Source organism: Mesoplodon mirus (assembly GCF_964341445.2).
Source record: "Mesoplodon mirus genome assembly, chromosome: 8".
NCBI classification, from domain to species: Eukaryota; Metazoa; Chordata; class Mammalia; order Artiodactyla; family Ziphiidae; genus Mesoplodon; species Mesoplodon mirus.
The window spans coordinates 85,614,443-85,640,069 of record NC_138984.1 but is presented as its reverse complement, the minus strand read 5'-3'; the positions used below and the strand labels follow the sequence as shown (position 1 = coordinate 85,640,069).

General features: G+C 42.6%; 1 protein-coding gene across 1 annotated transcript in view; it reads right to left on the bottom strand.

Annotated features, from left to right (window-relative positions):
• Positions 1–6,887: 6,887 nt before the first annotated feature.
• Positions 6,888–25,627, bottom strand: part of GORASP2 (golgi reassembly stacking protein 2) — a 29,891-nt gene continuing 11,151 nt past the window's right edge. Inside the window, exons 2-10 of the mRNA XM_082631100.1 lie at positions 23,730–23,810; positions 21,739–21,942; positions 20,734–20,820; positions 19,822–19,952; positions 16,728–16,860; positions 14,907–15,030; positions 10,721–10,807; positions 9,591–9,701; positions 6,888–8,028 (exon numbers count right to left, since the gene is read on the bottom strand). Coding sequence (XP_082487226.1) covers positions 7,688–8,028; positions 9,591–9,701; positions 10,721–10,807; positions 14,907–15,030; positions 16,728–16,860; positions 19,822–19,952; positions 20,734–20,820; positions 21,739–21,942; positions 23,730–23,810 — 1,299 coding nt within the window. The 3' untranslated portion in view covers positions 6,888–7,687. The remainder of the gene's footprint in view (positions 8,029–9,590; positions 9,702–10,720; positions 10,808–14,906; positions 15,031–16,727; positions 16,861–19,821; positions 19,953–20,733; positions 20,821–21,738; positions 21,943–23,729; positions 23,811–25,627) is intronic.

The window sequence follows — 25,627 nt, the reverse complement described above, 5'->3', positions numbered from 1 at the left end:
GTTTTTAAGTCTATGTTCCACCTACTTCATTTAAAAAAGTTTTGCTAGGGGCTTCCCTAGTGGCGCAGTGATTGAGAGTCCGCCCGCCGATGCAGGGGACACGCGTTTATGCCCCGGTCCGGGAGGATCCCACATGCCGTGGAGCGGCTGTGCCCGTGAGCCATGGCCGCTGAGCCTGCGCATCCGGAGCCTGTGCTCCGCAACGGGAGAGGCCGCAACAGTGAGAGGCCCGCGTACCGCAAAAAAACAAACAAATAAATAAATAAATAAGGCTTGCTAAACGGGAAGATTTTCAAACCTCTGATCTTTGTAAAGGGCAAACTCTTTACTCCCTTGCAAAAACAAAACAAAAAAGCTTGTATCAACTCCCCAGTAAGGTACAGTCTGAGCTCCCTGGCATCCAAGGCTCCCCTCCAACCCCAGCTGCAACTGCTGCCACTCCAGAGGTCGCCCTTCGCTTTCCAGCCACCCAGAGCAACGTGCGGTTTCAGAACACACTGTGTGCCACGTACCTTCGTGTCACTGCGGACGCTGTTGCCTCTGCCGACCATGCGGTGCTACTTCGCCTGAGAGGCTCTCTCCGTCCTTCAAAGCCCTGACGTCTCCTCCCCCGGAAGCCTTCTCAGACCTCCTCCCGTGGAAATCATCCCGCTCCCGGGCTCCTCGAGCCTTATATTTAGCACAGTGGATACTAAATTGCTCATTATCAGCAGTGTGGGGGGGGAAGCCTGTGGATTCAGATCACCTGGGCCCAAACCCAGCTGCCCCACTAGGTGCGCCCGGGCCTGTGAGGCGGGAGTGTGTGCCCCGCGGAGCCGGAGCCGCGCGGAGGATGAGCGGGGCCTCGAGCCCTTCTGCCTTCGGAGGGTTGGTGGGCGGTGGGAGGTGCACCCACCACAGACAGGCCGTAACCTCAGTGGGGAGCCTGGGGCTGGGGGCCGAGGGTGAGGGAGGATGGGGGCTGGGAATGGTGGGGAGCAAGATCCCGCGCCTCCCCGACCGGGTCCTCAGACTTCTGACGTTTTTCTTTAAGTATCTGAGTGGTTCACAGACACCCGTAGGGCTTTTCATTTTTATCTTAACGATCCTCAGGTTGATCTATTTACTCTAAAATTATGTTGAAAGAGGACTCCTTTTGGTGAATGCACCCGTGCTTTTCTGCAACCCTACCCAGCTGAACTCGTCTGTGGTGGAAGGGAAGTACGGGACTAAGTCCCCGAGCCCTTTTCCAAAGAACAAAAAAGCGCCTACACCCTTGGGGCCGCTCCCGCGACGCCCCAGCCCCGCCCAGGGGCCCTGCGAGGCCGGCCCGGAGACCCCGCGGCCTCGGACGGGGCGCGGCTTTTCCGGGCTTGCGGCGCCACCTGGTGGCCGCGGCGCGCACTGCGAGCCGGGCTCCCGTTCCACGTGGCCTTGGAGACAACAGAAGTCCCTGGGCAGAAGTCAGTGTTGGGCCCTGCGACCAACCCGGTGTGTGGGGACAGAACTGAGGTTTGGGAGCAGACAGACCTACCAGGAGTCAGCTCCTCCCCCAACGTTTCCCGCTGTGTGAACTGGAGGTTTCTTCTCTGGTAAATGGAGAGAGCAGTACCACCTGCTGGGATGCCCGGGGAGAATTAGTAGAAAAACGTGCCCAACTCGCCGCTTGGAACCTGTTGTCAACTCAGTGCTTCTCTTTAAATTGATTCCTTTCTCACTAAAGTTTATTTATAAAGGAAGCTACTTTAGCCTCATCTTACGAAGCAGCTCTATTTTTTCAATATATGTTAAAATAAATATATAGGTAATAAAATTAGAAAACAAAAATTTCTTCCATGGACAATGGGCAACACCAGTCCATGGGATCAAGTCTAGAACGTGTACCTGCCCAGGGGCCGCTCTTCTGCCTCCTTCCATGGCCATAGTCACCCCTCACCTGTCCCCTCCTGGAAGTCCCCAGTGGGTGGGGTTCTCATCTCACGTGATACCATTTGCCTAGTAGAGATCTGAATTTGGAAAAATAGATTTCACTGTCTCTGATGTTTCATACCCTTTTTATTTCTGGTCATACCAGAAAAAGAAAAACAAAAACTTGGGAGAGACGAAGGAGGGTAAATGCTTTATTAAAATCACAATGAGCTCTGAGCCCGCCCCCCCAACTCAAGCAATAGGAACCTGCTTCTTCTTGCTTTTATTCAGCTCCCTAACAAGACAGATGGCGTTTGCTCTCACATTTATGTTCCCCACCGCCCCAAAGCACACAGGTTTTTCAGCTGCTGCTCTCAAATGAAACAGTGTTAGAACTGCGAATACTTCATATACCTGACAGCTGGCATCATTTCCGGAGATCTAAATGCCAGAACAATTCCTAGAGACAATGTGAACACTTGCCATCATGTCTCTGTGCTCAGCAGAGCTATCTGAACACACAGGGACATTTCCGGCCAAACTGATTTACAAACACAACATAATATCACAGATCATTACAGTGCAGGTCTATTAAGGCAAATGTCTGATAATTCTAATCTAGGGTCAGTGCTAGGAATTTCTTAGTGGCGAGCTTTTAAATGCTGCTGCCGAAGGCCAGCACCTCCCCTCCAGCCTAGGCAGTCCTGGCTCTGTAAGTCTCCCATTTCTCTCCTACGTGAAAATAACCCTATTGTTTTTGTTGACTGAAAAGTAAACCAAATGTGTCTTTAAAAATTCTGTTGATGTACAAGTGTATGAGAAGTTCCCATAACCCCACCCCAGGCACCCCAATGAGAGTGTTCCTCGGCGATGTTTTCCTCATCCCCCCAACCTCAGGCAGACTTACTAGTTCCAGTCTCAAACTGGGCCAGCCTGGCCAGAGCTGGGCAATTGTAAGCGGCTTCCCTCTCACCAGAATTCGAGGCCATAGAGCACAGGGCAAGGAAGCCACTCGGGAATTCAGGCAGGACCTCTCATTACCTACTCCTTGGTCCCTAAAAAAGAGAACTGATGGGGCTTCCCTGGTGGCGCAGTGGTTGAGAGTCTGCCTGCTGACGCAGGGGACACGGGTTCGTGCCCCGGTCTGGGAAGATCCCACATGCCGTGGAGCGGCTGGGCCCGTGAGCCATGGCCGCTGAGCCTGCATGTCCGGAGCCTGTGCTCTGCAACGGGAGAGGCCGCAACAGTGAGAGGCCCGCGTACCGCAAAAAAAAAAAAAGAGAACTGATGATACATTTCAAGAGATTTGGTTGTTAAGGTAAATAACTAATGGGTTTTTGGTCCCAGACTTGGCTTCCAGAAGAGGCTGGGGAGACCCAAATTCCTGTCACTGTCCGTGTCATTGTCCAGACACCCATTTCTCCCCCAGGTTTATAGTTTAAGGGACTGCTTCAAATTTTGTCAACCTTAGCGCCCATTTCACCATGATTCATGGATCCAAAATAATGTCCATGAAAGATCTTGTTTTCTGATCCTGGATCCCCTAGGCTCTGGACCCTCCAACTTTTTGAAGCCCAGGCTTCCCACTCATCTCTACCAGGATAAAACTTCAGACGCCTGTGGACCGGGCAGGTGGCAGAAACCAGTGGGCCAGGTGGCAAACTGGTGGGTGTAGGCTCAAGGGGGCGTTTGTTTCCTCGTGGGGCTGAGGAACTAGTGTTGTCAGATGTGGGGTAAGAGAAACCAGAAATCTGGATTTATGTGAAATTTTCTGATTTTGAAATGTTGGCAATTAATTCACATTTAAAAATAGACAGCGTGGCTCAAAGGAACCAGTGTGGAGGAAGCTACCTCTTGTTCACTGGGTAGACTGTCCTACAAAGGGCTTTGCACAGGGCTGGCTCAGCTCCTCCTTTCAGTATCTACCCCTCGAGCCAAGGCCTGTTTCTATCTAGTGCTAGGAAATATGGTGCAACCTTAACTCTAATAACACGAAGTCCCTGAGCCCACATCCACCAGCAGATGGAGTGTGTTTTTTCATTTTGTTTGAACTGGCAAAGAATGACCAGAGGGCACGGTGCTCGTGTGCCCTGGAGAGGCTGCTTTCCCTGCACTGGTCAGTCCTCAGCTGCTCTTTGACAGACAGTGAACTCTGTCCCCAGTCCTGGAGCTTGTGGGTGCCTCTGCCACTGGCCGCACCCCTGTGAACAGTGCATTCTGTCTCTGTCCCTCTCCAGCTCTCAAAGTGATGCCAGCCTGGGAGTGGTTTCACCTGCCCTTCCGCTGGCCTGTGGTTCTGGCGTTATTTCCCCATTCTTGTAGTTAATCAAATTGGCTCACATGTAAGAAGCTGACAAAGGAACGCGCTGGTTAGCAAGACCGGAAACTGTTCTTCCTAGATCTACTACAAACAGTATCATTGATAAAAGGATCCCTTCTCTAACGTGTGCACTTTGCTAAGTGGTGGAAGTGTCAGTAGACAATGGACTTTCTGTTGCCTTATGACTTCAAGTTATAGACCAGCCTGTCTCAATGATCACCCAGGAGGCGGTACGGGGCCTCCGCTAACTGGACCTGGGGAGGGGCAGGTATAATGAAGGAGACAAATGTGTTTAGTGTCTCTCATTCCCTGGAAAGCTTTCCAGAACTCAGGAACCCAGGAATCCATACTCTCATAGAAGTGGTTCTAATTTGACCCCCCTTGCTAGGTGGTCAGATAATTAAAGGGGAGGCCGACACCCACAGGCCCCGGCCGGGCCATTCTTGAACACTAGTTGCTGCCTCACAAATGGGGAAGGTCTTTTTCAATTCACTTTCAATTTTCAGGAATTGAGCTAAGGCCAGCTGTTCTAAGGTAAGCGCGTTTAGTATGGGACTAAGCATAAAACAGGAACACAAAGTGTAAAGACAAAGTCATCCTCACAGACTATCAGCTACCAAAGTGGCCTTCAGGACAGCACCTCCTGAGTCTCCTCCGTCTGCTCTGAAGCTCCTCCCTCCTTTCCGCTCATTTCAGGGCTGACTGCCCCTCCAGCTGCCACTGCTAGACAGGCTTCCTCAAATGCGGATGAGCTTGTCCGCACGGAGATCCTCCAGTGACTCCTGTTTTGAAGACAAAGTCCCCACTCCCCAGCCCGGCACTCAGGATCTGGCCCTGTGCGTTCTACTCCTCACCATTCCTCGACCCTCAAATGGTCTCTGCCCCTCCTTTGCCTAAATAATTCTTCATGTCAAATGTCATCTCTCAGAAATCTCCCTGCTCCCGCCCCAGCACCCTGGACAAGCTGCCTCCTCTGGCTCCATCGAATCTTGGGCAAATGGAGGTGCTGTGCGGGGTCCACGTGAGGGCTCGGCGGGGGCTGCTCACGGGGCCTCACTAGTCACTCTTCTTCCTCCCCAGTACATGACAGGATAGGCTTCATTCCTCAGCCTCCCGTTCAGCTAGAAGTGGCCATATAACTTCACACTGGCCAGAAGAATGTAAGCCAAGGTGCTGCGTGAAACTTCTCTGAAATGTCCCCCAAAGAGGGGGGCTGGCCCTTCTCTTCTGTGGAACAAGGAGGGCATGGCGGGGGCTCTGGCTGCCATCTGGGCCCATGTGACGACCTTGGAAATGGAAACCACACCAGGCAGAACGACAGGACAGGAGCTGTGGTCTCTGACATTGCCAAGGGCTGGTCCTGCCTCAGCCGGACCACCTCCAACTCTGAACATGGGAGAGAAAATAAACTTGCTTGTTTAAACCACCGTTATTTTGAGAACTGTTCTGATAACCGGGCCTATTCAAACCGGCGCCCTCCCTGTCACTGCCTCGTGCCTCTCACGTGAACGCAGGCACACTGAGTGACCCAGGGGTTCTAAGCTAATTCTGACTGCCATCCTCACTGCCATCCTCACAGCGGGGCACATCTCCATGGTTAGAGCGCTCTCCTCGAGTGCCCTGAGCACTGACCACCCGAGCTGTCCCCTCTACAAGGCCACAGTGAGTGGTCTACTGGTAGGGACACTATCTTTTACATCCGTGTTTCTGGCCCCTGGTACAGGATATGCTACTGTCTATAAACACCGAAACTGGTTTTTCTGAAAGAAGCAGAGAATATCTAACGTGTTTTCCACCTCAGGAAGATCCAATGAGCCAATCTAGGCCAAGTCTGTGCCCATCTATCTTCCAAGTGAGTACTAAGCATCCCTCTCTCTCCCCGAGCTGAGTATTGTTTATACGCTTATAGACATTTCACTGGGAAGATGGCATCAGGGCTGCCGTCATCCTCAGATGCGGACTGCGACCTCACAAGAGTTAAGAATCACTGCACTGGAAAAACGACTGTTAAAGAAACTGTCTTTAAAGCTTAAAAATTACTTACTTGCTTTCCATGAAGTATCTCCGTAACATTAAAAAAAAATATGAACATCTTTTAGGAAGTAATAACAACTTGCTCAACTTTTCCTATCCTGGAAAGTAAAAAGTTGTAACATAACAAAAGTTAAGTATGCTTGTGAATATTTTCCCTACCTGTTATAAGCTCCATCTCAAAAAAAAACAGGATTGTTAACTGCGAGAAATATTCTAGAAATATTTATAATGCAAACAGAAGGAGCTATGATGAGAGGTGGAGCCTTCTTTTATCGTTTAGCTTTAAGTATAAACCTGGCTCCAGAAATGGACCTATCCTAAAAACTGGCTGGCACCGGGTGGGCGCTGATAACTCTAGCTCCCAGCTAGTGATCACAGACCAGTTCCACGCGCTGCTCCCCTGGCAACATTCATGCTAGTGCCAGGTCAATAACCGATCAATCTTTCATCTTATTTAAAAAACAGAGATACAATATGCATTTAATTTCATTCAATAAATCAATTCCACATAACTTACCATCTCTTAGAAAATCCAGGAGACAGCAAATGTCAGACATGAAGAATTACATGAATGCAGTGTGATGCACTGGAGAGGAATGAATGCACCATGGCAATCAGGAGTTGTAATTTAAATGTACCACAAGAAGAAAAGCAAAACTACTGTAATTTATTGCTGTATCTATGCTTCCCAGTATAGCTATAATATTATAAGTAGCTACAAAGTGCCACCTTCTGGTTTAAAATTGTGGAACATCTTTATTTCTTTTTAAATGCCATTTTTTGGCGGACGTATAACAACGGCAGCAGTTACAAAATGTTGTCTGAGTACTTTTGAGAGCTCAAAACAAGGATCTGTGCATAGGCTGAATAAAAAGATGTTCAATTAATAATGCACACAGTGTAACTTTAACAACATCTTTCATTGGAATTTTCGTGTAAACCTTAATGGAGATGTGACTCACAGAGACCAAAAAGTAAAGTATCTTTTCCTTTCATGGTTTACTGAGGTGGTCTGCATTCTCGCAAATGATTTACAAAATACAAGAAATGCCGCGTGTGGGTATTAGGCGCGAAGTATTTCATTTTCTTACAGAAGGGGCAGCAGGAGGACAGGGAGCCTAGGGACACCCTGTCGCCACCTTTCCCAAGGACGTACGCCCTCAAGAATGGCGGTGGAAACCCGGCAGCAAGCCACCCTTACAATTCTTTTTGGTTGTTTTAAAATACAAGCACTTCCTGACATTCCCCTCCCCGGACCATGAGCCCCACCCCCACTTGGCAGGATACAAACCCACGTCCTCTTGCTTAGTTTTCCCCTTAGAATTATTTACAGGATGCTTACAGATACGGTACAAACTAGTATGAAATTAACTATAGTTTGCATTTCCAGACACAATCCTGTGGTGAAATAAGCGCTCCACACCAATTCCGAAGGCTGGTCCAAAGCTAAGGTGACTCAGAGGCATTTGCATCCGTAACCGCAGAGACAGGCTTCTTGCTGGCTGGGATGGATTCGCCGACTGTGTCCTCAACAGTGGCCGGAGCCTTGGGAGTGGGGGGCGTCACACCCACGGTGAGTGTGGACGCGGCATCTGCCCTTGCAGCGGTCGGGACAGGGTCGGAGGGTGGGCTGCCGGTGGGTGGGAGAGAGGACAGCAGCTCTGTGGAGCCTGCCGCGGAAGAGACCTCTGGAACCAAAGGGAATGACGGGAGGAACTCGGATGGCATGGGGAGAGGTGCAAGGCCAGGTAAGTTTTGGGGAGGCAGGGAAGGAAGAGGTGGCAAACCTAGGACAAAAACGGCATAGATCACACATCCTCCCAGCACCAGAAGAGCAGCAGTCAGCATCACACTATGAATTTGCATCTCGTTAAGGAAACTGAAGCTGAGGAGAGACAATACAAATCACAACTTCTGATTATCCTCAGTTGGAGGCCAGGACAGAGTTAAATATTCACTGCAGGACCAGCTGGCCAGGAGGAAAGGTTCCCTCATGTGACTCAGCCCAGAGCTCAGGGAGGAAATGATTCTCCCAGCCAGGATGGACAGGAGCCCACCCAGCCTGCGACGCAGCTACATGGAGTGCCCAGCAGGAGGACTCCACTCTCCCGGGCAAGCTGCAGGTGGATTTAAGCTGCCCTCTGGACAGACAAGAGGAAGAGGAGACACAGGGGCCAGGCCTCCTGTGAAGGTTTCGCAAGGGAAGGGCCTGCTGTGTAGCCCCTGGCATTAGCCTCACCAGAAGTCCTCAGCCTTTATAACTATTTATAGTACAACTATTTATAGTACACGTGGCGGGTTTATTGTAATGATTTTAAAATGCAGATGAAGGGGAAGAGTATTACTTCTTTAAGAAACAAAGGAAAAGCAGGTTGTAAAACAGGTTTGGGGCAACCTGGGGCCTGGTGAAACCCTTAATACTCTTAGAGTCTGTCAGTCTGGGGAAAGGGCAGAGCCAGAAGCCAAGAATACAGGGCACAGAAGAAAAGACAAAGGGAGCGCGGAGACAGTAAACATTCGTGTGAACTTACTGACTTCATTTGTTTTTTAACCCATTGCGCTGAAAAGCAAATGGGTTAATGAGGATGGGTAACGTTGGGGCCGTTAGAAATGTGACAATGCCACGGTGTAATAAGATCACTCGTTGACATCACTGATGGGCCAAATTCCTGAGATTAGCAATTAAAAGTCAGACCCGACTTGTGGCCATCTCAAAGCTAAAGATAATCTGGGCAATCATTAACCAGAAGAGCAGACTTGTGGGGACATTCTGCTGCTTCATTTTCATCAGTGCATAGAATATGAGTGTAAACACTATGAATATCTGTGAACTTAACTATTTGTAGCTAAAATCTCTCACAGTTCTTGTTATAAAAAATGTGTTAATAACGAAGAATATTTATCAAGTAGCAAGCCCAGCTAGCCTCAGCCACGCAGAACAGGTATCACTACTCCCCGGGTGGCAGCTGCCCAAAACGTGAGGAGAATCACAGGGAGTTCATCTGCCCCCACTGAGTGAACTGTGCACATCTCCCACCCAACTCAGCCCAGCAAGGCCACGCCACTGCTCTTTATTTCTACAGCTGGCCTTTGTGGTGCTTGAGCTGTCAGGTGCAGGAGAGGAGAAAGGGGGAGGAGAGGCAGCCAGGCAGAGGAGCATCACGAAGACACTCCTCCTCCTCTTCTTTTTCAAGCTTTTTAAATTAAAAAGATTGATTTTTATTTGAAGCAGCTGAAATTTGTTAAACTGATCTGTCCTTGCTAGGAAAAGACTGAAATAGAGGACTGCCTTTCCTGGATAAAGCTTTTTATTAGACAGAGTCCTAGGAAGGCAAGATGGGCAACATACCCGGGTTCATGAGTTCTGGTAAGCTGACACCTGGCACGACGTGAGGGGCAGGGAGGTTGAGATTGGGGAGGGCAGGGAGGTTTGGTAGTCCTGCTGGTAAAGGCATCAGACCTGAAAAGAAGGCAGAGAACAAAAGATAAATCATCCAATCCTTGCATATTGAAAAAAATACTACCCACTTCAAAGTGAGAATACCAGAAGTCCACTTACCGTGTGGCAGTTTCGTATCATAACAACAGTAACAATAACAAAATCTCTCCCAAGTGAAGCATCCTTCTATACCTAAGTGGTTAGAGGGCTAAGTGGGCAAGGGTTAAAACACACACACTGCTGAACCCGAAAGCAAGAATGATGCTGGCCTGTGTCTTGGAGAAGGGGCTGATTTATCTCAGCAAATATGGAACTGATTTTCTTTGATGGTTGAGATTCACAGTTTCTCAGGCTTTGTTTTTTTTCTTTTTCCTTTTTAATTTCAGACTTACAGATGCTAATTTATATGAAGAATCCCCATGTATATCTTTCACTCAAATTTCTCAAATGTTAACATTTTACCACACTTGCTTTATCGTTCTGTGTGTGCACACATTTGGTTAATGGCTTAATATGCCTGTGTAATGACATCTTTAGCCATACAATTAAAGGCTCTCCCAATGCAAGTATATTTGATCACTGAAATAATATCTGATCGTTATCTGCTGGATGAAGGGACTTGGTCTTCACTGGGAACAGTAAGTGAATAAACAACAATCTAACCTAACGTTAGAGCCACTGAAGACTCGAGTAAGGAGTGCTTTCCTCCAGGACACAATGTCTCATTCACTAAACAACAACCAGAAAGCCCTGTGCTGAAGGACGGACAGTCTATATACTCCTTATTCCTGCCTCCGGCTGCACTGGGGGCAGGGAGGATGGTTGGCTGGGGTTAAGGAGCCCAAGGCTCGGCAGCTGACTAGCTGGTGACAGCAGTTAATTGCCACTTGGTCTCACTTATCACAAAGTTACAGCAGAGACAGAATGAGAGTAAAAGACATAAATAGTCACCGCATAGGTAGAAATTTTTTTCATTGTTTTCTAAGGTGCACAATATCAGTAAAGCTATTGTTATTACATATAGGTCTCCTGCTACTTACCTGGTAATGTAGTAGCTGGGTTCATTGGCGGCACAGAGGTGAGGGACTGGTTTACTTGTGGTGGCAGTAATGGTACTGTTGGTACACCTAAAATAAAAGCACAGCCTTTTAACCATTTCAGTTGATAAGGAATGAGCGGACTATCTCGGACAGCCTTCCATCCCTTCCCTCCCGCCACGGTCAGGTCTTCACTCAGTGTGACTTTAGTCAGTTGGTCTCTAGCTGCATCACAGCCACAGCTCATCCACCTGCTCTGCCCTTGGCCCTTCGCTATGGCTGTTAGCAGACCGTGAGCCAAAAGGGCGGGGGGCTCTGCAAGCCCTCCGCAGCTAAGTAAAACCGGGTAAGAGTTTTACTCCTGACCTAAGCGGGGCTGGATTAGAAAACTGTTTTGGAAATTTGGAAATGGGACACAAGGATCCTAATCAGTCTCTATTGGGCTCCTGACCTAAAAGGCCACGTACACCTGCGGCTGCTGGGGGGCTATGTGCCCCATGAAACAGTGAATTCTGGTCTGTAAAAGAGAATGATGTAGATGGCCTGAAAGAGACAGAAGAGCATGTGGACCTCCAGAGATGGGGAGAATGACCTGGCTTCCTGAATCTTCATTTCCTTTTGACCTTAGGTTCTGTGAGACTCCTTTGAAGTCTAGTACATTCCCACTTTGACGGCTGTTAGCTTGAAGAGGTCATGTTCTTTACATTCAAGTAACTCTTACGATACCACCTAATAAAGATTATCTATTAATGTTTACCACCTACTCATGTGGGAGGTTTCGCTGATGTCCAAACAATAGTAATACTGCACATGGATTCTAGATTTTGTCTTACAGAGATCTGCTTAAATATGGTAGCAAGAATGAATTGTGCCTGAAAGTATGAAGCAACCATTTTCAGATACCTTTAAAATTTATTTAGTCATGTGTTTACTTTTTTGCAGAAATTGGAGCCATGCAAAAATAGGAGAGGGTTCTTTGTTTTATCAGATTCTCAAAGGGGTTGGACGGTTGGTTGGTGTGTTCAGTCTTTAAAGTTTGGGTGGGGGGTCACCTACTATATGTCAGACATTGTTCTAGGCACTGAGGAAATTTACAGCATAAAGAAAATAGGAATCACTACCTTCTGGAAATTTACATTCTGATAAGGGGCAGAAAAAGAAAGGGAGACAAGAAGTGTGAAAGGGTCACATCGATTAATGTCATTTCAAAATGATATATTCATTTTCTGAAAATTTCTTAACCCAAAATTTTCAAATCCACAGAGGTTTTTTTTAAACCACATACTTTAATGTTTCTATAGCTACTGTTTGGGCTACTTTGCAGCAATATAATTAAAGCAAAGACAGAAAAATAAATGCCTAACAAAAAGTGGTTTCTCACGTTATAATGCTAGAACATTTGAGTGTTTTTAAATTTATTTACTCAAAGTGAAAATGCTGATTTCTTTCAGTCTCCTTTGAGCAATTTCTGCTTTATTTACATCTCTGTCTTTTAATATTCAAGAAACCATTTCTCTACAGTGTAATAAGACCAGGGATCTCAGTGCATGTGCTTATATGACAATGTAAGTATAACTGTAATGTAATTAGGGAAGGTTTAAAATGCCTCTCAAAAGAAACTGGAACTTGAAGAGAGATGTCAGCTATCTCCTAAAGCCAGAACACTTTGCACTGGAACACTCACTGTAAAGCCAGGTGAGAGTTATCAGACACAGATTGGATTGCTGTCTTGGGAAGTCTATTCAGGAATAAAGTAAAAAAACATTTCTTACATCTGATGGGATGTAAGAAAAAAATCTTAATATCATAAAAAGAACTCAAACACTGCTTGAATGAAATAAACTTTAAAATATCTTCCAAATGTATCCATGACTTGATACTGATGACATTAATATTTAATGTCATCTAGGAAATATTCTAAAACTGGACTGTGGTGATGATTGTACAACTCCATAAACTTACTAAAAATCATTGAATTCTATACTTGCAGTGAGTTAATTTTATGGTATGCAAATTATACCTCAATAAAGCTGGGAAAAAAACCCAGCAAAGAGCAGGGGGTAGGGAGGTACGTTATTGTACTGATAAGTGGTGACGCTGGGTGGTGGGGGCTGGTTGTTCTACTTGTTTCGCAAATGAATCTTTATTAATAGTCATCTACTTTTGAATATGTTTCAAGTTTTTAATTGTAAAAAATAAAAAATTTAAATTTCATACGTATCTTTGGGAAATAAAACAAAGACTCTGAAAAGATCTGAGATTTGAACCTAGGGGACAAACTCCAGGGATCATACTGTTGACCTTAACTGCATCTTGATGGGCTGTTTTAAATCCATTTGAGAACAAAGTGGAATATGATCAAATTTGGAATATAAATATTAAAAAAAGAGCTCAAGAATAAAAGGCTATTAATGAAATAAAACTAAACCATGTCACAGTATTTCATCCACTTACCCAACATTAGTTGAGTATATAATATACTCTTGGTATAAAGAAAGAAAACCAGAAAACAGGAGATTTAAAAAAAGGAAAGGATAATTCAGAAAGAGTCATGTACCACAATGTTCATTGCAGCACTATTTACAATAGCCAGGACATGGAAGCAACCTAAGTGTCCATCGACAGATGAATGGATAAAGAAGATGTGGCACATATATACAATGGAATATTACTCAGGCATAAAAAGAAACGAAATTGAGTTATTTGTAGTGAGGTGGATGGACCTAGAGTCTGTCATACAGAGTGAAATAAGTCAGAAACAGAAAAACAAATACTGTATGCTAACACATATAGATGGAATCCTAAAAAAAAAAATGGTTCTGAAGAACATGGGGGCAGGACAGGAATAAAGATGCAGATGTAGAGAATGGACTTGAGGACACGGGGAGGGGGAAGGATAAGCTGGAACAAAGTGAGAGAGTGGCATGAACATATATACACTACCAAATGTAAAACATAGCTAGTGGGAAGCAGCCGCATAGCGCAGGGAGATCAGCTCGGTGCTTTGTGACCACCTAGAGGGGTGGGATAGGGAGGGTGGGAGGGAGAAGCAAGACGGGGGAGATATGGGGATGTATGTATATGTATAGCTGATTCACGTTGTTATAAAACAGAAACTAACACACCATTGTAAAGCAATTATACTCCAATAAAGATGTTATAAATAAATAAATAAAGGAAAGGGAAAAATAAACTCTATCAACATACCAAGTTAAGAACTGTATCATGTGACCAAGCACTTCTAATTTCTGGGTATATAACCAAGAAAAATGAAAACATACGTCCATGCAAAAACTTGTACACAAATGTTCATAGCAGCATTATTCATAATAGCGAAAAAGTAGAAACAATCCAAATGTCCCTCAACCGATGAATGGATAAACAAAATGTGGCATATCCATGCAATGGAACGTTATTTAGCCATAAAAAAAGATGAATTATTAATATATGCTATGACATGAATGAACCTGGATAACACTATTCTAAGAGAAAGAAGCCAGAGAGGAAGGTCACAGAAGACCACACATATTATATGAAATGTCTAGGCTAGAAAGAGAAAGTAGATGAGTAATTGCCCAGGCCTGTGGGATTGGGGGAAAACAGGGAGTGACTGGGCACAGGGTGTTTTTGGTGGGTAATGAAATGTTCCAAATTGATTGAGGTGATGGTTGCAAAACCCACTAAATTGTATACTTTAAATGGGTAAATTGAATGCTATGTGAATTACATCTCCAGAAAGCTGTTGAAAAAAACCAAAACAAACAAACAAAAAAAGGAGTATATTAGGTAGAACAAGGAGTACAGAAAAAGAGGAGAAAGGCGTTATGTCCCCTGAGCAAGACTGAGTCCCTAGGAAAGGAATGGTAAACTGCTCACTTTTGTATCCCCAGTGTCTACTACTTAGGGGATATGCAAACATTTGTTGAGTAAATAGAGCTATTAAACAGAAATTAAAGGTAGAATCCTGACTCTACAACAAGATAAGCCCAAGGTCTAAAATTGTCTGAGAAGAGGTTCAAATGCCTGTGATGATTTAGTACCAGCTTTCAGACAGGGCCTGTCAATGCAGAGTACGTTTACAGTTTTCAAAGTACACTGGCATCAACTTTTAAAATTCTACAGCTTGGGACAGAAAACAGTATCGTGTAAAACAAAGTAGACTGAAAACAGAATCTATTTTTCTGCACACCTGTACTGAGAACATTACTGACAGCTGGTGGAGTTGAGCCAATAGAAAGTCCAGACAGACTCTGTTCAATTTCTGTAGTTCCTGGTGATGACAAAGACGGGGGATTAACTGAGGACAGCTGGACCTTCCAAAAAAAAAAGAAAGAAAAAAGGAAAATTACTCAAATTTACTTAAAAGAAAATATAAATATTGGCTCTCACTGGTCCTACAGATACCTTTTTCGATCATGTACTAACTGTCAAAAGTTTTCACCTGGCACTTTGGCTTTCAGACACTCCTTCCTAATTTTCATACGTGCCAAGGACCACGCACTGTAAACATCTCCCACTCCTGTCACTTCCAGTCTTTTAACACACGGCATCTAGCCCACCATACACACTGTTCTAGCCACTTCGACACCAGGAGGAGATTCTCTCTCCTCCTTCCTAGCCAGCCAAAAAAGATTATACTCAACCCTTAAAGCACCACTGCTTTCTTCTTCTTTGAATTCTCAGCCAGTTTTGTGTTTTTAATTTTCACTGCTCATGGAAGAAGTCAGCTGAAGTCTTAATACCATGATAGACTCCTTACAAATTTCTTAAGATGTCTAACCTCATGAGTCCTCCTTACCTTTTCTCATCAATGAATGAATGTGGCAGCCAGATCTCTACCTTCTGGGAGCATGGGGTGGGGGTGGGAATGAATCTATATGGACTCTACAGATGGGTGGATGTGTGATTTCACCTCTGAATCCTCCAACTTATGCCAGCTCCAGTGCCCTCTGGCACATTCCAACAAAACTTGTATTCTGGTCCTCCCTAGCTGCCATTTCACCCTCTGGTCTTCTCAGACTGCCCATAGCGCCTCATCTGGGGCAGAAAGCACTGATTGGGGCAGCAGATATGGTAGCAGGAGTCTGAACATACAACAGCACTGGTTCTGGTCATGAGCCAATGGTGGATGGGGGTGAGGAGAGGTTACACTTCCCCACAGCTCCCCTTCACTTCCTCTAGAGTTGGGGATGGCCCAACCATGCTCCATAAAATGACAGTGGCAGCAGCCCTTTCTTTACAACTGTAGCATTTTCTGTTTGAATGTTTGGTTTTTATTTAGTCATACGTAAGAGTCAACTGTCCTGTAAGGCCTGCACAGGAAACATTTTAAAAGCCTATAAGCCTGCACAAATACCTCTTATTCCTTAAAAAGCCTCACTTTGATCCTGTAATACTTCCCACACCCCTAGCTCTCTTTGCTTTCCCAGTCAAGTTTCTTGAACTAGGAAGCAGCAGCTATCATCACCTTATCACTCACCACTCACCCTCTATCTCCTGTAAGATGGTATCTGCATTCCATCAAGCCTTAAGTTGCTCTAGCCCGGGACATGTTTTTTCACTCCTTCTCTCACCTGACTTCTCTGCGGTACCTCACACAGCTGCCTATGCCCCCTTTCCTGAAGCTCTGTTCTCTCCCTTTGGCCTTCTCCTGAGCTTCCTTTGCTGAATGCCCTTTCTCTGCCCATCCATTTAAACACTAGGTATGTTCAAGATTCTCACCTCGGTCCTCTGACCCACCCAGGCCCAGTCCCTTGATGATTTTTATCAATGTTCATTGGATTAAATTACCCTCTCTCTGCTGATTCCCAAATCTGTATCTCTAGCCTTGCTCTCTTTCCTGAAATCCAGAACCAGAAAATATCCATTTGGATATCCTATAGGAACATCAAATCCAACATGTCAATATTTAACTCATCATCTGCCCAGTCTCAAATAAGTGCTACCACCCCACACATCTATTCATCTGGGTGGGAAGTTATGGTATAATCAGGCAGTAAAGTTATCTTACCTCCATAAATCCATCTTTAAGAGGAGTAATAGGTGTACCAGTCATCTGTCCTGGAAGAGAAATTTTCTTTCCTTCTTCAAATGGGCGTGTAGGTATTCGATGCAAATAACCATATCCAATGCCACATCCTAGGCTATGAAGATATTTTTTTCTTAAAGTTATTGTTATCAATCACAGCTTGCATTTTTGAGGTTTTGAAACAGAAAAACAAATCTCCATTCTTTTAAATACTGTCATCTTATCAGAAGTCTCCTCTGACAACCCTTTATTAAATAGCACCCTTCTCTCCACCACAGACACTAACCATACCCTCCTTTATTTTTCTTCAAGTATTTATCACCATCCAACACATTGCATATTTATTTGTTTATTTTGTCTCCCCCAATAAAATGGTAAGGTCCTTGAAGGCAGAGACCTTGTTATGTTTACTGCCTTAACAGTTCCTGGCACATGGCAGACACTAAATAATTATTTGCTCAATGAATGACATATAGCCTTTCCACTGAAGAGCTCCAAGCACTTTTGCATGTTGATGTCATTTACACAACCTATAGGTCTATTTCAGAACCTGACACATATCAATCCAAATTAATCCAGATTCCTTCTAATTCATCCTCCCAATGACACCAGAGATATACTTCTAATAAGATACAATCACTTTCCAGAGTGATCTTCCCATAGTCTGTTGTCTTCTTTCCAGAGTCTGTTGTCTTCCCAACATTCCCTTTTCCTTCTTCCCTTTGGAGAACTACTCCTCTGCCGTTCTGTGCAGCACGGGTGGGACTGTCAATCAGGGGGCCTGTCCTGCCCAAAACAAGGAGTGGCTCATGACCAGAGCCAGGCCAATTTACCTCTCTTGCCCAGGGCTGCACATCTTGGAAGTGACAGAAAAAACCAAAATAGCTTTATCCCTTCAGTAGAAAGTGATGAAATTGCCAATTAGTTCTTCCTTTCTAAATCCCTAAAGGTGTCTGAGTCCTGTCCTTTCCCATTCTGAGTCTTTGATTATATGAGTGACTCCATAGCTACAAATTCATGTCTGCTGCAGCTGGTTTCTACTGTCTGGAACCAAAGAACCCTCACTGTTACAATATTATAGAACACTGCCTGAAGTATATCCAAATTCCTGACCGTGGTATTTAAGGCTTTTCACAATCAGGTTCCAACTTATGTTTCCATCACGATTGCCTTTACTTTCCCAACTACGTGCACGTTCTGAGTAGGACACGCACAGGTATCACTGTGCCTCTCTCCCGCCAGGGCATCTGTTATTTCCATGGGTACTACCACCACCAAAAGCGGGGAGAGCAGGCAGTGGCCAACGTCGGCTCTTCCTTATCCAAATCTGATTTCATAACAGTGCTTCATATTAAAAAATTACTTGTTCCCTCTTCTCCCACTTTTCCTCCCTATATACCATCAAGCTGCAAATTTTACTGAACTGGATCTCAGATAGATTTAGAGGAAGAAAGAAAGATTAAATAATTTATACTGATCAATACAAGCCTTTCGGAGGTAGCTACACTGAAAAACAAGGTGCTTATTAATCAAAAGAACTAAGTGGTGGTAGGGAAGGCACTTGAGGGAAGAGGGAGACCTCCATAAATTTAAAGACAGCCCAAGAATGAAGCTAAGAAAAATGTGCTGTAATGAAAGCAATGTGGTCAGCCTCTGAGGAAGGAATGAAAACCAGAAGCACACATATGCCAAATGGGCACGGACTCAGGAAAGTGGTCTGTATGGGCCTGTCTAAAGCAATGGCTTATCAGTGGTACTAAACCATGTCAATAGGAAAAATGTCTTCCATAGAAAAGGAATAACTGCTAAAGTCTAGAAAAGAAGAGCTCCAAGAACAAGAATGTAGCAGTATTTAGTCAGCATAATTAAAAATGAATGAACTAGTAATGTTCTTTGCTGCTGAACTTTACCATCTAGAATCTCTTCCTTAAGACTTTGATTTCATGCTCACCAAGCAATCTTGTGGTAGTAATAGGATCTAAGTATTATTCTAACTGGAGAGGGGGTATTTTTCTATTGTAAACTGAAAATTTGCCACTCTAATGAAGACAGAAGCTTCTTGCAAATTTAGTTTATATGAGGCAGTCCTCTGAAATGGAATCAACCTTGAATACCTTAAGAATATCATCTTTCTGTGTGTTTACAAACCTGGACAAAGGACAATGATAACTTGGTCAAGTATGGCCCCCAGAAAGGCCACATTTTCTATCTCATTTTCTCAAATTGCAACAAGTTAGCATTCTGGTGGCAATATACATTTAGCTGTAGAACCTCAGGTAGTGTGGGTAAAGGTACTGTGAGCAAACAGGCTTTCTCCATCTGCATCAACTAAGTCATCCTTTTCCCAGCAAGTGCTGGAACTTTTATAAAACACTGGTAGAAGTTTCCAAACTCTAGGCTTTCATATAATTCTGGTTTACACTCAACAATTCCTCAAATTAAAAAAGGTTCTTAGAACTTTCAAAATAATGAAAAATTTCAATTTAAACAGTAAACAGAAGACCTAAAGATACCATGTTAAGTCATGCTTTGCTTTGGTCTGACCTTTTGAAATTAGGGAACTGACTTGATGAACAGTCCCAGAAAACTGATTTTATAAAGTTTGCTTTTCTGCTTGGCTTGATCCTCTTTCTAAATTGCTTTTTATTGTTGTTGCAATTTTGTCTAACTTTTGGTTAAAATCAGCCTGTCCATTTCTAAAAGGTAACAGTTTCCACAAAGTGCTAAGAAATTTCCCCAGCAGCTAGAGAATGTTATACTGTATTGTCCCACTGCTGAGGAGGGAATTTTGGGAAAATAAAATAAAACTGAAAACTATTTTACTAAAATAACAAAACAAAAAAGTTCGTTAGTTCTTAGATCAGAAAAAAAATGACTGGGTATGTGTACCATGCTCACTAAATATGTGCTTTAAAAATATGAATTATTGGATTCAATATTCTAGGTCAGCTCTTTCCTTTTCTCAAGAGAAGTCTTACAATAAACCAATAACTTGTTTCAAAATAAAAACAATGTTTATAACATATCTGACTGGTAAATTTAAGTAGTCATAACTTAGTCTAAAAAATGACCTTACCTGCCTTCTCCACCCCATGCAGAATTTGGTGTAATAATCACTTCTCGACAGTTATCAGTGTCTGTATTATACACATAAAGTTTCAATGGTTTTGCTTCATGTGTTTCAATAAGGCTGAACAGATCTTCAGACTGCAAAAGCATTACAGGAGAAAAATGTTTTTGTTACTGAACTTTAGAATAGTAGGTCTCGAACCTGACTAATATCTAAAACAACAAAAATCTAAAACAAACAAACAAAAAACACACCTAAAACAACAAGGACAAAAAAAACCACATACACAAAAACCAGATTCTGGGCCCTGTTGCTAGACATAAAAATCATTTCTTAAAACCAATACTCCAAATGAGGTTTAATTCAATATATTACCTATCCACACAATGCAAGGCCTCATGTCCAGTTCTGTAAGACCTAGTCAGCAATTTTAGTAAAAGTCTTCTATACCCAAATTCTACATATTCTGCTTACTATCCATTATTAAGACCTGGTTCTCTGGGCACCTTATTTTTTCTCTCATTTGTGATTTAGCAATATATACTTCCACTAGCTAACAGACAAGGAAAAGGATCCAACAAATATAGCGAAGCCAATTTTGGTACCTTAGAAAGGAGAAGAGAAAAGGAAATCAATAATCAAGACGAGGATTCGACTTTATCTTGAGGTACAAGAGATTTCTAATATATACCATACACAAAATCTGTGCAATTGCCACAGAGTGTATGTTTTTCCTAACAGCTGTACCTAGTAAGACACCTCCCAGATTTCTGTTTAACACCCTGGAGCGTAAGCTATCTTGATCAGCAAAGACCTAAATTTCAACTTTAAATGTAAAGTGTGCAAATATGCTTCTGAACTTAACCATAAATGAGAAAATGTTAAATAATTGTTAGTATTAATAAACAAACGAATTACCTCATTCATGACCATATCTGCTCCAATGATATAATCACTGTGAGGTCTAAGACCTGCCAGTGCTGCAGGAGAATTTGATTCCACTTCCTAGGATGACACAAAAACAACCCCCCCATCAAATTATTGCATATAAAATAATCTTCCAAATTGTATAGTTCAGTCCTTAATTATAGTAATTTAAACCCCCCTATATTTTTCTTGTTAGAGATGTCAGATCAGAAACTATAGGATATATATATATATATATTTAATCTCCCAAGCATTAAACAACCCACAATATTTAACAAATATTTAAAACATTTCTGTAGCTATTTGCTTTATTTTATTTTTTAATATTTATTTATTTATTTGGCTGCGCCAGGTCTTAGTTGCAGCACTTGGGATTTTCGTTGCGGCATGCGGATCTTTAGTTGCAGCACGTAGGATGTAGCTCCCTGACCAGGGATCGAACCCGGGCCCCCTGCATTGGGAATGCAGAGTCTTAACCACTGGACGACCAGGGAAGTTCCTGTAGCTATTTTCTTTAAAATACCTTCTTCTAATGGATAAATCATTAGAAAAATAGTTCTTGGGCTTCCCTGGTGGTGCAGTGGTTGAGAGTCCGCCTGCCGATGCAGGGGACACGGGTTCGTGCCTCGGTCCGGGAAGATCCCACATGCCGCGGAGCGGCTGGGCCCGTGAGCCATGGCCGCTGAGCCTGCGCGTCCGGAGCCTGTGCTCCACAATGGGAGAGGCCACAGCAGTGAGAGGCCCACGTACCGCAAAAAAAAAAAAAAAAAGAAAGAAAAGAAAAATAGTTCTTAGGCATCATATTTGCTTCTCTTCCTCAAGTTGTTTTTCTTTTTTACTAATCCATATTTTAAAAGCAATCAATTCTGATTTTCAGAAACTAAATATAGCCTAATAGTACCCCTACAATCTCACCAAATTGGAGACAACCACTATTAAAACACCTTTCTACAATGTTTCTTAAACTGCAAGTAACAGTTCACAGTTGATACCTACCAACACATGCCAAACGTTTTCATTTGCCCCATCAAAGCTGCAGAAACGAATGCTCACTCCCAACAAGCCCTGGCCACCCCACATGTTACTTGGTGTGACTGAGGTCTCTCGCAGCTCCAGTGTTTTACTACTGTAGATAAGCATTTTTACAGGCTTTTCAACATTTGCTTTCAGTAGATCCTTAAGAGTATCATTGTCTTTATTCTGTAAACACATAGAAATTTTTCTTAATAAAAAACATTTACTTAACAGTAAAAATCTAATGTTAGTTATCTTACCTTAAGCATCCCATGGCCCTATTGGGATAATATTATTAACATAAATAAAACATTCAATAGGTGGAGGTTTCATTAACATTCAAATACTCCTCAAAGTAAAAGAATGTCAAGAAATTAAGAACCTATGTTAGTGTAACAGAGCAGGACCCTATGGGGCCTTCCTGGGACAGGCCTTTCCCCCTATCCTCTGCTGTAGTACCTCTCTGAAGTACCCAGGTAATAGTATCTCATGCATATTTCTTGAGTTTTTCAAATACTAAAAACCACCATCAAAAGGAAGAAATTAACTACCTGAAGATCATGAGCAGGTAGCCTCCAGACCTACTGGCGCCTAAGGATTGATCACCATTAACCAGAGAATTGTGCATGAGCTGATCACATACCCTGGGACACCCCTCCCCTCCCCTTGCCTTTAAAAATGCTTTGTTGAAACCCTTCGGGGAGTTCGGGTTTTTCTGAACATGAGCCACCCATTCTCCTTGCTTGGCCCTGCAATAAACCTTTCTCTGCTCTAGACTCTGACATTTCGGTACTGTCTGGCCCCACTGTGCGTCAGGCACATGTACTTGTATTCAAGTAACATTAGCAACAACTCCATAGCTGACTATGGAATTACAGAATTTGCAAGCCAACGTTATTTGAAATGATCCAGGGCTTCAATGATAAAAAACCAAAATACTCCACAAGAAGACATATTACTAACAGAGTTGGTATGACAGAGTTGGTATGACTTTGATTTTAAAAACCTAAAACATTTGCTAGAGTTGAAGTTTAATTTTGGACTCTACTCCTACAAATACACTTTATTACAAACTGGCAGGAAAAGAAAACGGAAACAGTATGTTAAATATTTCATTACACAAATGAATAAAGGCCATTACATAGGTGATGTTGGTAGTAATGAACAAAAACTTAAGACTGTTGTGAAAAAATAAACCAACAAAGCAGCCATTGTCACAAGAATTTCCTTTACTGAAATTATAGTTTCCTTCCTATTGGACTTTACTACATGTAAACTGAAAGCAACTTATAAAAAGTGTGGGGGGGGTTTGTTGGGTTTTTTTTTGCGGTACACGGGCCTCTCACTGTTGTGGTCTCTCCCGTTGCGGAGCACAGGCTCTGGACACGCAGGCTCAGCGGCCATGGCTCACGGGCCCAGCCGCTCCGCGGCATGTGGGATCTTCCCAGACCGGGGCACGAACCCGTGTCCCCTGCATCGGCAGGCGGACTCTCAACCACTGCGCCACCAGGGAAGCCCATAAAAGTGGTTTTAATTGTGCATTTCTGGAACACATCTCTGTACAGTTTTGTAACATTATTTCTATTGATATATCAGGGAACTGAGCAACAAGAAAACTGACAAGTTACTTGAGAATGAGTCTTTACTAATCCATTTGTCAATAACCTATAAAAGTCTGACACCTTTGAAAAAGCAACAAAACCACGTCTTTCTGCTTAAAAAAATTAAATATTTAACATATAAAGTAAAAGTCTCCAGTGATTTTCTTCTCCTAAGATAATCACTGGAGTGTGAGGTATAGTATTCTATATTTGACATTCTCATGTTTACTAACACAGGGTTATTTTATTGGTATCATACTCTAAATAATGTTTGTAACCAATGAATAAACATCCATCCCAGATAATCTGAAAAATTCCATTTTCAAAAGATTACAAAATACCATAGGCGTAACTACAAAAAGCTGAACTTACTAATCTCGAACCATTAATAGAAACAATAAAGTCAAAGAATGGCTCCAGTCCAGCTCTGTGTCCTGGGGAATTTTCTTGTACCTGTAAAAACAAAAATGCCAAAAATGAAAAATGCAAAGCTTAATTATGAATCAAAAGCTAAATTTTAATACCCATCACTTTTCGGTAAAAATAGATTAATTTCATTGATACAGGTACCCACTAGTTCTCTTATTTCTCTTTATCTCCCAGATAATGCCCCTGCAGCTCCCTAAATTCTACTCATTCTTTAAATTCATCTCATACATGAGGTTTTTCCTCTATGGTTCTATTTCACACCACTTTCTGCTTTTTGGGGGGTGGGGGACAATCCTCCCAGCATTTAGTACATGGCATAACAGACAGTTAATCATTACAACTGAGCGGCAAATTCAAATTAATTTATTCTACTTATTACATGACTACTACTAGCAAGACACTATTCAATTACAAAACTAATGTAGGAACATAGCCGCTGTTATCAAGACACTTATAACCTGTTGAGGAACATGCAAGAAGAAGGGGAGATGGAGGACACAGACCTCTAATAGCTGTAATACAAGACCAAAGATGTTAATGGTTATAATGGAGGTACAAAGTTCTAAGGGGAAGATTAAATCTGACTGAAGAAGTTTCACAGAAAAAAAAATGACATTTGAATTGTGCTTTAAAAGGGGGTAGAACTTTCAAAGGTGCAGATGGATAAGGGGATGAGAAAAAACATTTGAAAGTTGAAGACATAATATGAGTAAAAACCCAGGGGGAGTCTGAAAAATGAGGATCATAATATCATATACCTAGAGACAACAGGGTGGTATGGGATAGAAATAAATTATATGCAACATTTTGTATGAATCAGCAGTTTTCAGGGTGTAAAGATCCATGGCTTTCATCAGATTCTCAAAGGGTTTCTCCTCAACCCAAATAAAGTGTTAAAACCATGGATTTTGTGCAATTCTTTTTATTATTTTACAGGTGAAGAAACCATCTTATGACTTGCCTATGGTCTTACAGCTGGGTAGTGGTAGAGGTGAAACTCAAAAGTATATAACTATTAGTCCAGTAAGAAGGCTGGAAGGAAAGATTGGAGCTAGACTTATAGAAGATTTTACATGGAAGATTAAGATTACCTAGTTTCTCAGCAACTAAAATGTTTAGCATCCTCAATTTGAAATGGATTAAAATAAACTATTGAATTTCCTAAATTTGCAGTAATATAAATATTAGTAGCTAGTAATGGTAGTAATATGACAAAAGAGCAAAAAGTTAATACAGAACATTTTGCATTTTCTCTAAAATATTTTCATAATGTTTTAAGGAATTTTTATTCTGCTTGATGTTACTAAATACTGTCAAAACTATCCTATGAAAAGAGTTTGCATTGATATTTGTAGGCTGAACTTATATAATAGTCTAAACAGTTTTAATAGTCAATTCTGAGGCTAATGCAAATAATATATCCACATCCATCCATACATCATCAATCTGTAGCTATTCACACAGTAACAAATCATTTTAATGCTTTCAAAATGGAACCCAAATTGTTCCCAGAATATGTCCCTCTTATACCAGACTTCTTGGATTAATGAGACTTGATCTTGGATTAACGATACATTCATTACTATTTGGATTAATGTTACCTTTTATTCATTTAAAGCCAAATTATACTATCATTGCCTCTGAAGAAGTAAAACTAGATTTTCTTCATTTGTCACAGTAAGGAATAGTTAGGTGTCCATTATAAAGATGGCTCAATGTTTAACTTGCTAAAACTGTTTGACCTTGTTTTATGTAAAATTTCCTGCAAATGTGGGGTTAAATCGTTTTGTAAATTAAATGAGTTAAATATCAAAGGGACTTATTATTTAAAGGTGTTGGCT